At 34.8% G+C, this 11575-nt stretch overlaps 1 protein-coding gene across 1 annotated transcript; it reads left to right on the forward strand.

The window, feature by feature from the left end:
* Positions 1 to 2258: 2258 nt before the first annotated feature.
* On the forward strand, positions 2259 to 6677 carry LOC113287424 (transcription factor bHLH144-like). The gene is made up of 4 exons (XM_026536182.1): positions 2259 to 2431; positions 2829 to 2928; positions 3067 to 3256; positions 5338 to 6677. The coding sequence occupies exon 4, from the start codon at positions 5672 to 5674 to the stop codon at positions 6368 to 6370; it is 699 nt and encodes a 232-aa protein (XP_026391967.1). The 5' UTR covers positions 2259 to 2431; positions 2829 to 2928; positions 3067 to 3256; positions 5338 to 5671; the 3' UTR covers positions 6371 to 6677.
* Positions 6678 to 11575: the final 4898 nt, after the last annotated feature.

An 11575-nucleotide genomic window follows, 5' to 3' on the forward strand; every position in this document is an offset into this window, starting at 1 on the left:
GTACAATTGTTTTATGAATAATTAGAACATGATAAGAGAAATTAAGTTAATTCTGATCTCTTTTAAGTCTTATCGAATAAAGCAATTATACATACATTATCGGTTCGATTTGTAACTAAGTTATCTTAGTTGACTAATCGGATTAAGGGAAAATTGCTTCGGAAAATTGTTTCCTTGATAACATACTAAAGCAAAGATTACTTAGGTAGTTTCGGTTTAGTATTGGTTATCTAAAATGTTATGTGAAACATTTGTGCTTAACTCTTTTAGGTTGTACAAGTTCTTATGGATTTGTAAGATCCTTTCGGTTTGCTCTTATGTTTATTCGTTTATCTGTCATTTTGTGACAAAAAGGGGTAGAAATTTATGGAGTGAACAAGTGATTTATGATCACTAGGAAGGGATATATGTGCTTAAACATTATATCTAATGAAAGAGTAAAGCATATTCTAAGGGGAGAAACATATCATCTTGCCGTGTATTATTTCATACTACATAAGGGGAATAACAAAGACAGATTGAATATGTACCTAGCTTTCCTTTAAGGTAATAAAGCTTTTGTTATTGAAATGTCAAAAGCGGCATTTGTTTTTTTGACTATGTGCAGGATATTGTGTTATTGAAACTTGGAATCAAACATAAGAATAATGGTTATTTTGTAATTCATTTATCTCCATATGTATTAGAGTTTTGTCACTAAAATTGACAAAGGGGGAGATTGTTAGAGCATTGGTTGGTTGAACCCACCAAGCTTTGGTATGTTAAGTTTGGTTGTCATATGTTAATATCAAAACTCATTTAGAATCACTTGATTAAATGTACTAGAGTCAACTTTGTTTAGGCTAGACTAGAAAAAAAACAATAAATGAACCGGTCGAGAGTGTCGACACCAAAAATGGTTAGGTTTATGCCTTTCACGGTTGGGTTTACAGCTGTGAAAGAGACACAATGACTCTGGATGATGATTCGGCCATGAGTTCATCTCCACTCAGTCCTAATCATAAATTACGGCTTGGAGTTCTTAGATTGAGAACCGTAAATACCCTCTACGGCTTGGAGCAGAGCTTTCTCTCGTCCGTTCATATGTATTACGGCTGGGACGACAAATATCCCTGCCATAATTGGTAAAAGAAACCCAAAAAAATTCCCAATCTTTAACGGGTTTGTATCAATTAAAATTGCTAATAAGGGCTAATTACAAGGTTTCCTTGAATATTTTCAGGATAGGTTTCATCATATTTTTTAAACGTTTTCAAAAAAGTTCATCAAAGTTTAATTTTCCAGAACATCACCAATTATAATTAGGTTACTTAAACATCATAACTATTGTTAGTCAATAAAGATTTTTGGAGAGTCTCCCAATGTTTCGTGTTATTGGTTTGAGACTTTTTTCAAGTCATTTAAATTCTCTGGAATTCCATATTATTGGATTAAGATTTCGTAAGAGTCATTTCAACACCCTTGTTATTCAAAAAAGAATTGAAAGTCATTGATTTGTAATTTTTAGAGATTTGTGGAGACTTTTTTATGAAAATAGGCATGGTTGAAATCTCTCCTTAAGAGGTGATATTTTGAGAGACTTGAAAGTATGGGAAATATTTGGTAAACATGACAATGAAGATAAAGATGCTTCCTTATTTACTACACATAGAAATATTTTTGTTCCATATAATGCTAAGATCTAACCCATACACATCAATTACAGAAATTCTCATGCAAATCTTTTTTTTTTTTGAAGATAGTATAGCAAATAAAATTTGGGACGAGTGGGATAAAGAGAATGAAAATTTAGGCACAAGACAACAATGAGGATTTTTTAAAATGGTCAAATATTTCATTAGTTTTTTTTTTTTTTTTCTTTTGAAGCATTTTCGTTAGGTATTCATGATACTTTAATAAACATTGTAACGTGGATAGTAAAAAAAATTGGTAGACGTATTGAATTTTTTTAAGGGATATTATACGTTTTTTGTCTTCACAAATCACAAAGATTCTTCACAAATCTTTTTTTTTTCTGTTTCTACAAGTCACAAAGACTCCCTAAAATACTCTAAGAGAGTCAAAAAGACTCTCTAAAAGTCTCTAAATTTTCAGAGAATCTCTGGAAGTCACTCAAATTAGAAATCTATGAAAGTACATAGAAATATCGGTTACCGGGTGTAATAGTCTTAAAATTAACTCAATTGAGGCATATTAGGCATTAAAGAATTTTTTTTACCCCCAGACATCCCCGACCCTAAATATAGTAATCACTACTTTATTGCCTTCTTTCTCCGTCTCTCCTTAAAAATCCATTTTTCACTCTCTATCTCACTCTCTGTATCACGTAATCTTCATTTTAATCTCCAAATTAGTAAAGTAAAAATAAATAGCTTCAACTTGTAAGTTGATTCAGATATTCTCTGTGCAACGTTCTACTCAATAACCTAAGGTTTGTTTCATTTAGGGTTCTGACGTAGTTTCTTTTTTATTCTATTTTTATGTCTGGGGTTTTGTTGTAGATTTCTGGATTATTGAGTCCAGTGCTTGAGTTTTGCAGTTGTATAGTTTGATTCTGTAGATCTATTGTTAATCTTCGTTTCTTGAATTAGTTTTTCTTGTGATTGATAATGTTGATCTGATTAAATTCTCTGAAACTACCTTTCTTTTGGGACTACCTTTATTTAATAGGAACCTTTTTTTTTTTTTTTTTCACAATCCTTTTCTTTTCTTTTACTTATCTGATTGCTCTATTTTCTAGATCTGTTTTACCTTCCTCTCGTTGCAAATAAATTTGACAGTTCTCATACGGAAATATCCAACAGCTTATTATTCGAGTTTCTTTATAGATTTTGATTTGAAGAAATTAATCAGCATGCCTTGGACGTCTTCTTTCGTCAACTACAATAGAAAGTGCGTTTGCTTGGTGGTGTTTTTCCGTGTGATTCTGTAAGATTGCTCAGCCTTAGACAACTTGATTTCCCAAGTCATTGCAATTGTACATCTTAATTCTTTTGATATGAGAATTTAGTTAAAGATTATATGTTTGTGCTATGATAAAGAATTTATGTTTTATCACTGCTGCAGGTAAACTATCTGGGGTTCCAGGTTTTTATTTATTTATTTATAGTCATTTAATCCTTTTACTATACTGGTTGTGGAGCTGAGGATGTACATTGCGATTAACCTAAAGAGATATAAAAAGGCGAAGGAAGTTGGCAAGATTACAATGAATGTCAGGATTATTGCCTATTACCAGTTGATGCAAGTCTGTCAGGTGAATGTTTAACAATGTTTATACTTTAATATTATGTTTGTTTTTGCTAGTTGCATAAAACTTTTGGACATGTGATCACTTTCCGTTGTTATCCCTATGAGCATTATTGTAAGAGTATTTCTTGACTGTATTGTCTATGCAGTGATGAAAGTTTCTTTTGTTCTGTAACAGATGTATCTTACCCTTCGTTTTAGGTTCAAAAATGATTTGTGACTCCACATTTTGTACTCCCACTACTCCAAGTGGATTTTTTCTTACAAGCAATTAGCAATTGAGAAACCACTTACCATGTCACACAAAAGTAGAAAATATATATTTTTTTGCTTTCTTCTTTTGTTAATTTTTTATAATGACCTTTAAACCTTTAAACAGGGATGAAGGAAATCGTCCTAAAGTTCTATTTCTCTTCATAATTAATTGTCTAATACGTGATTTTAATTTTACCATGATTCATGAAAACCATCATCCCAATTTGGAAAACCCTTTCTCTAATGCTTTTCTTCTCCTTTTGTGTACGATTGTTCCTAGTTCTTTGAAGAGAAATGCGAAACTTGAAACCCTGTAGAAAGTGAGTCTCAAGTATTTTGAGATCAATTTTGACAATTTTCATGGCAAATCTTATCTCTTTGCTATTTGGTTTTTTTTCTGGTTATACTAAATAGTAACAATTAAGCATTTTGTTAATCATCAAAATAATTTACTAATTAGTAATCTACAAATGTTCTGAACTCTAAATAATAGGAACTCCTTGTCTTTGCTGCTCATAAACTTCATCTAAGTCATAAACTGAACACTAAGTCTATGCAAGGACTGGTCAGCAAATAAGTGAACCAAACACTAAAACAATTTTTATTAATTCTGTTGGCAATAGTCAACATCTTTTTACTCTGACTTCTGTTCTGTTGGGATGACTTGGTTTTGGGAAAAAAAAATCCACCTAGATGGCAGCTAATGTTGGGAGTAATGGGAGTCACAAATCATTCTTTTTTAAGTTATGTTTCTGTTTGTCTGTAGATGCATTTATATGTATGATCACTTTTCCAGTTTTATAGTGTGAGAATTAGCTTAGAAGTATTTCTGGATTTATATTCTCTATATAGCGATGGACATTTGTTTCTGTCACACAATAGAGTTAAAAGAGCAGGAAAATCTTAATGCTCAACCAAGAAATTTTGCTATTGGTTCATTTAAAAAGTGAATTTTACGGAACTGCTTTCGTAAAAGATGGATTCTCAAAATTTATGAGTCACCCTCTCGAGGCCCCCATAACTTAATGGTCCCAAAAAGACATTCTTTGATTATTGCATGATATCTTCTTCTCTTTGTGTTAAGAAGAGTCAAGTTGCATTCAAGAAGAGTCTATGGATTAGGTAGTAGTAGGTAGGTTCTCAATTGCAGTGCTTTGGTGAGGGGTAAGAATACTTCCCTATGAAGAGAAATGAAACCTATGCTTTTAACCTTGACATTTTTGTTGAAGGGCGAGCATAAATTTGTGGTTAACTATCATATATATTGATACTAGGTATTAGCCGGGCCTGCACCCCTGGAGTCGAGCCTATAGACAGACATAGTAACCCGGCCAACATGTTCAAGGGCCACCTTTGACTCAAAGCCAAATCCCCAACAATCTATCAAGGCCGCAGGATGGCCGAAATCAATGGTTGTAATTGTCCCATAGGCAGACACCTTCTTCCTTATAATATGGATTGTTCACATAAGGGGATAAACAGCCTGCTGAAATCTAGAAGAAGCAGAACTAAATCTTGTTACATATTTACTTTGTGGAAGAAGTCACTATGTTTAATTTTGCTTGAGTTACAAAACAATAAATTATTTGTCGTCTGTCTGTTTCCATCTCAGATTGATGATGATTTATTATCATGATTTTTTTTGAAAGGTATAGCGCATTTTACTTCTAATATGGAATTTTCTTATTCATCTTTTTGTTCAGTAAACTGTTCCCGTTTATACTTCTCCCATAGATGTTTACATTTTTGTTGCTTCTTCTCCGCATCCTGATATTGTAGTATGTTGCAGTTCTCAGTTTTTTTTACCATTTGGATATTCGCTTTGCATGGCAGGCTGAATACTTCCGCCAGCTTCTTAAACCTGTGACGTAGTTGAAATCTTTCAGAGCTCCTAAATTGAAGAAATTACTGTCGTCTTCATTTCGTAATTCTTTGAGAAGGCAGTAAAAAAACTGAACTTTGTTTTTGGTAGCTGTTAATTTGGGATTTGGGGTGTAGACATCTTTCTTTCCTCATGGCAATAACTGCGTGACCGTCCTGTTTAGCCTCCTTCTGTAGTAGCTTAGAAGTTCTCATCCGATTAGAAACAACTCAATTCTGTTGCAAGCTCCAGCTTTTGCCCGTTCAACTAAACTCTTTAATAGTCAGTAGCACTAGCCCCTGACTCATGCAGAGTGATCAACGGTTCTACAATACATATGCGGTGCCCCCTCATCCATATCAAGGGGTTGGTGGTGTATATCTCAATGCCACCTCAAATACACCGATTCCACCTCCTGGTGGCATGCAGATAAGACCCTTTAATGGGGTTGAACTCCAACCTTTCGAGGTCTGTCCTAAAAACTTTATAATTTTTGATCAGACAGAAAGAAGAAGCCGTATAATAGTCAACCCTGTGGTGGCAGAGAAGTTCAAATACTCTGGTTTTGATGTCCAAGGAAACGATGAGATGAAAGATGTGGGTGTGGAATACAGTGAATCTTCCTTCCCTATGAAAGAAGATACGGCAGACATCAATGCTTTATTAAGCTTAGATTATGAAGAAGGGGAAGAAGAAGATGAGGAAGAAATCAGTACTGCAAGAACTCTTGGCAGTAGCAGAGGTAGCTCGCCAGACTCATGCTCAACCTATGGTTCACGACCAAGTAAGGTAAGGTTGACTTCCTCCACTCAGAAATCATTCACGTGCAGTAGCAGCATTGAGAAAAAGCGTCACAAGATGAAAGAAGTGATAAAGACATTGAGGGGAATTGTGCCCGGTGCTGATGAGATGGATAATGCTGCTCTTCTTGATGAGGCTGTCAAGTATCTCAAATCTCTCAAGGTTGAAGTGAAGAAGCATGGAATTGTTAAATTCAATGACTGAAGAGAGTCACTGTCATGCTCGACTGAACTCTGTTTACAATATCTTTTATCTTATCATAATTACTATTGAATCTTTGTTTCTTCACGAGGGGCAAAGGAGGGGTTGGAGTTTGATTATTGTTGATTTTTTTTTCTTCCTGAAGCATTGTTGTTGAAGCTGTTATTGTAGTTTTACTTTATTTGAAGCATTGTTGGTGATGCTGTTATTGTAGTTTTATTTTATTTTATTTTATGCATTCTCTCAAAAATCTTATGGCCCGACTTTGGCTTCTGCCAATATGCTATAACAACTTTTAATATTTGCAACCGATTTTTCTCATCATTTGCCCTTCATTTTTGGCCGACTGTTTTTTTTTTGTTTTTTTTTTTTGAAATAAACTTTATATTTCACTAAACACTTGATTACAAACACCAAACCCTGAATTACATACAAGGACTTCAAACCAAAGCAAACACTGAAAAAACTGCCAACTGCCAAAGACGACAAACCAACCCAAAAGCAAACACACTTAATATTCTAGTGGATTAATCCTCCTGAGAAACAACCTCCTGCTGAATTACCTTTGATAAGCATTCTGGTGGATTCATAACCCAACTGCTATTGCAGTTATTTAAACGAGCAAACTTGGCTAACGCATCAGCTGCTCTGTTGTAGGCTCTATTAACAAACCTAAAATGAATATATACTAACTCTTGTGAAAGGCTGAAATTTTCATACATCAGACATTGATCTTCCCATCTAATAGATTCACTGTGGTTCTTATTCATAGCCTCCATCACTGATTTATTATCACCTTCTACCTGAACTTTACATAAACCTTTAAACTTAAGCCATTGCAGCACTCTTAACACAGCTAGCACTTCTGCTTGATCAACATCTCTTACATTCCTTGTCCAGGCCACGGCTTCCAAGCAGTCTCCTAGATGATTTCGCAACACAATAGAGAAACCATCAAAATTAGTATTAGGAGAATAGAAACATCAAAATTAAACTTTAACCAATCAGATAAAGGTGGTATCCAAGCGTTTCTAGGCTTAATAGCTATATGATTACTGATGTAACTACATGGGCTATAGCTATTATGAATGCAAATGCCATGAGCGTAACAAAATTGAAAGATTTGTTGAGTAATAATTGTAGGAGACTGTGATTTTCCTTCAAACAGCTTCAAACATCTGCTTTCCATAAGAACCACATTGTTATCATTGCCAGATTTCTAAGATGTTGTCTTTTCGACGAAAATAGCGATCTTTCATCCATCCAAGACTGCAACCACTGATTAATATCTCCATATTTAGTAGCATCTTGGAGAATATCAGGTGAGACAACAAACCAAACTTCTGAGGCAACAGAACATTGAAATAGAAGGTGTTGGACTGTTTCAATTCCTTGAGAGCACTGAACACAAGTAGTATTCTTTTGTAATCTTTCCGCCACTGGAAGAATATTCTTAGCCATCTTCCATAAAAACATTTGACATTTATATGGAACTTCTACATGCCAAATCATTAACCACTTCCGATGTTGCTGAGCCGTGAGCATTTGGTTAGTTTGCTGCTAGAGAATGGCCATATAAACTGATTTAACTGAAAATCTGCCATTTCTTGTAAGAGACCATCGAAGTTGATCTGAAGCTGGATGTGGAGGAATGATAATATGTTGAATGTGCTGAAGTTAATGAGAAGTACAAATTTGCTGAAGTTTATCAAGCCTCCAAGTTCTTGTTGCATGATCAATATACTCAGCCACTGTACTTTGAGAGCTTGTAACATTAATAGGATGATGATGATAATTCTTGTCAGAAATCCTCCCAAACCATTGACCTTGTACATTAATTTGAGTCCCATCTCCAACCTCTCAAATATGATATCTTATAATCCAACTTAATCCTCTTAGAATTCCATTCCAAATCCAAGTATCTTTCTTAATGTGACCATGCAGAGGATCATCATTTTGAAAATATCTTGCTTTAATAAGTTGCACCAATTTAGCTTCTTTTTCAGTCAGCATGCGCCAAGCCAGCTTAGTGAGCATAGCTTCATTGAGACATCTTAAATTTTTAAAGCCCAACCCACCAAATCTTTTTGGTTTACTCAAATCATTCCAACCAATGAAGTATCCACCTCTATTAGACTGCTTATTCCACCAGTAATTATGTTGCAGAGACTCTATTTTTTTGAGTGATTTCTCTGGAATGTGCATACAACTCATCTGATATTGAGCCATGGTTCCTGTAACAGCTTGAATCTGAGTGCTTCTACCTGCTTGATTAACTAACTTGCCCTGCCAAGATTGGAGTCTGCTATGCATCTTATTCACAGTGTCTGCAAAACATGAATTTTTGTTACAACCAATAAATATAGGAATGCCTAAATATTTCTCCGTCGATGGCATTTTTGGCATCTGAATCATTTCTGAGATATAATCTTTATATTTTTCGAACGACTTTCCAATTAAGCTCGTTATCCTATCGGTCTCGTTCTATTCCAAATTTTAAGGCTTAGGTTCGCGTTAATTGTCGTTTTCCTAAGGCGGGCAAGAAGAGAACGGTGATGAAATCCGAACCCTTATCTTGTATGGTCAGTCCTTACCCTTTACTAGGAAATTAAAGCAGCCGTTTTCAATTCCTCGGCATGTATGCAAACGAAGGAATACAGTAAATACGATGACATGAGATTCGCGGGTGTTTAGATAAACTTACCTCTCGTTCCAGACGGGGGATGAACCGCTGAAGTCGACTCGGACCACGACTCCTATGTCATATACGAACCCGAGGGGACGATGCGATATCGTAATCGCCGTCCTTCTCTGCAAACAATTTATATTTTAAACTATCCTTCCGTAGGGTTTAAGAAAAAAAAATTAATGTCCATAGTCCACACTCCAAAAATAAAGTGTAAAAGAAAAAGAAAATCTAAATAAAAAATAAAAAATAAAAATAATGTTCTCTCTCTTTTTTTTTTCTTCTTTTCTTTCGCTCTTTTCGCTTTGTCTTTAATTCCAAATCTTTAAGTATTCACCAAAAGCTTTGGCAAATTTTTCTTTTGCTCCAAATTCCAAAATCCGTAATGCAAAAATAAAAAACCCAAAAACGTAAAGTTGAACAAATAATATAAAAACAAAAACCTAAATAAAAATAAATCTAAAAACTCTAACCTAAAGACAAGTCCCCGTCGCGGCGCCAAAAATTGATGATTATTTTCAATGATGTTGTAGTAATTGTTCGTTCAAGACTTGTGAAGGTTCGATTTTTAAATTAAATTTCTAAGCTAAACAAAGATAAACTTAAATAAAGTGGTATCAATATTTTAAAACTAGACCAAGACTCCAGATTCCACTATTCCTTTAACTGATTGGTTGATAAAGATTATTTCAAGAATTATTTTTAAGCCCTTTTCACATTAACTCACTAATATCTGTAAGGTTTCCAAACATTAAATTGTAATCCCTAAGCATGAATTATCAAAGAAATATTCCTGAGCATAAGACATCAAATTGATTCACAACTAATTAAGAAACACCATTTCATCTCATAAAACACACAATTATCTTAGTGGATTAAATTAAATTAATAATAATTGAAATTATAAAAAGAAATTACCAATCAGGCATAACTGAATAGTTTCCTCCGTCGCCTTGGTCAAGGGAAAATTAGCTCATCATCATGTTGGAAACATGCTCAAAAGTTAATTTCATTGCTCAAAGTGTTTACAAATGATGAAAAATAGGAGAAATTAATTAAAACCAGGTTTGTAACAATTATATTTGTTACAAACCGAACTGTTACAGAGAACGATAAACAGTAATTGTCGTTGACATTGTAGCGTAAACGACTGTCGCCTGTGCGTCTTATGTTCTTGGTGTTCTTCACAGCAGCGAAAGGGAAGTTCTCTGCAACTTGATTTTCTCGCTCTGTAATGTTCTGAACTTTCCCCAATCACTTCGTCTCCCTCATACAACATCACAACATCCTATTTATACATCTCAACAACAATATATCTCGTCTTGATTGCAAAATATTCTTCATTATTCTCCATGCAGGGTACGGATTTTTCTTCCTCTGATTTTGATTTTCACACGCTCTGCGGCTGTCAAATCTCCATATTTATCTTATACACGCTCCAAATGGTTGCTTAACTCTGCCGTACATGTATAAAACTCACTACATCTCATAAAATCCCGTGATTGTCTCACTTTGTACACGTACTCCCTGTTTTCTTCTTTCCGATGATGTATCCCAAATTCACCGGTTCTGATGGGCTTACCAGTCCTGTTAAGCTGAAACAAGCCCAATCCAACCAATAGTACTGTTGTAATCTCCCTAGAAGTCGTCCAAAACCAAAATAGCCATTAACGGGTTTATAAAATATGTAACTCCCTGAATTACGTAATCTGAGTTTCCAGCCAATTCTAACCCAAAACATTGATCGTACCATACCTGTTAAGATCAATCAAGTCGAACCATGAAGTTTCAGCCATTGAGTCTACTTCTAGCACGCCCAAAAATGAAGCCCTAATATGTTATTCAACTGCAACAGTTTCCCTTCATTTTTGAAATTTGAAAGGTAGGATATGACCTCCCCCTAACAGATATGGGGGTGTGAATAGCAGCTGGCACCTATGGGTGCCCTTATCCAAAGTGAGGGTACCTTTAATAATTGTTCTTCGGGTGTCCAAAAAGCACTTTTCGAGCAACTTTTTCCACACAAATGTACTTCTTCAAAAACACCTACAAACACATAAAACACCATAATAAGTACAAAATCAAGCACTAACAATACATACACCGAGGACAATTCAAACACAAAAATGTGTCTATCAGTAGCGGGTGTTCTTGGTCCAGTGCCTCCTTTCGTAATTGTGACTTTTTTCGCAGCTCTTGACTTGCGTTTATCATTTTTTAATCCACCAAACTACGATCCAGGTGTTGTAGTTGGGTTCGTATTAGGAGTGTATCCTTGTGGAAAAGGGATACCACAAGGGACATTAAAAGCGTTTGGAGATTGATTCACAAATGGAGTTTCGACAAATTCGCTTGAAGATGGATTTTGAGAAGATGGGGTTTGAGTAGAAAACATATTTCAGATATTTCCATGATATTGAGATGAAAGAGATCCATATCTTCATCTTCATCGGCTTGTACATTTGCAACATCTTTAAACATCTCATACTCAACATCGCGAGAATTTTTTTTTTTTTTTTTTG

This window comes from Papaver somniferum, chromosome 6 (assembly GCF_003573695.1).
Source record: "Papaver somniferum cultivar HN1 chromosome 6, ASM357369v1, whole genome shotgun sequence".
Lineage (NCBI taxonomy): Eukaryota > Viridiplantae > Streptophyta > Magnoliopsida > Ranunculales > Papaveraceae > Papaver > Papaver somniferum.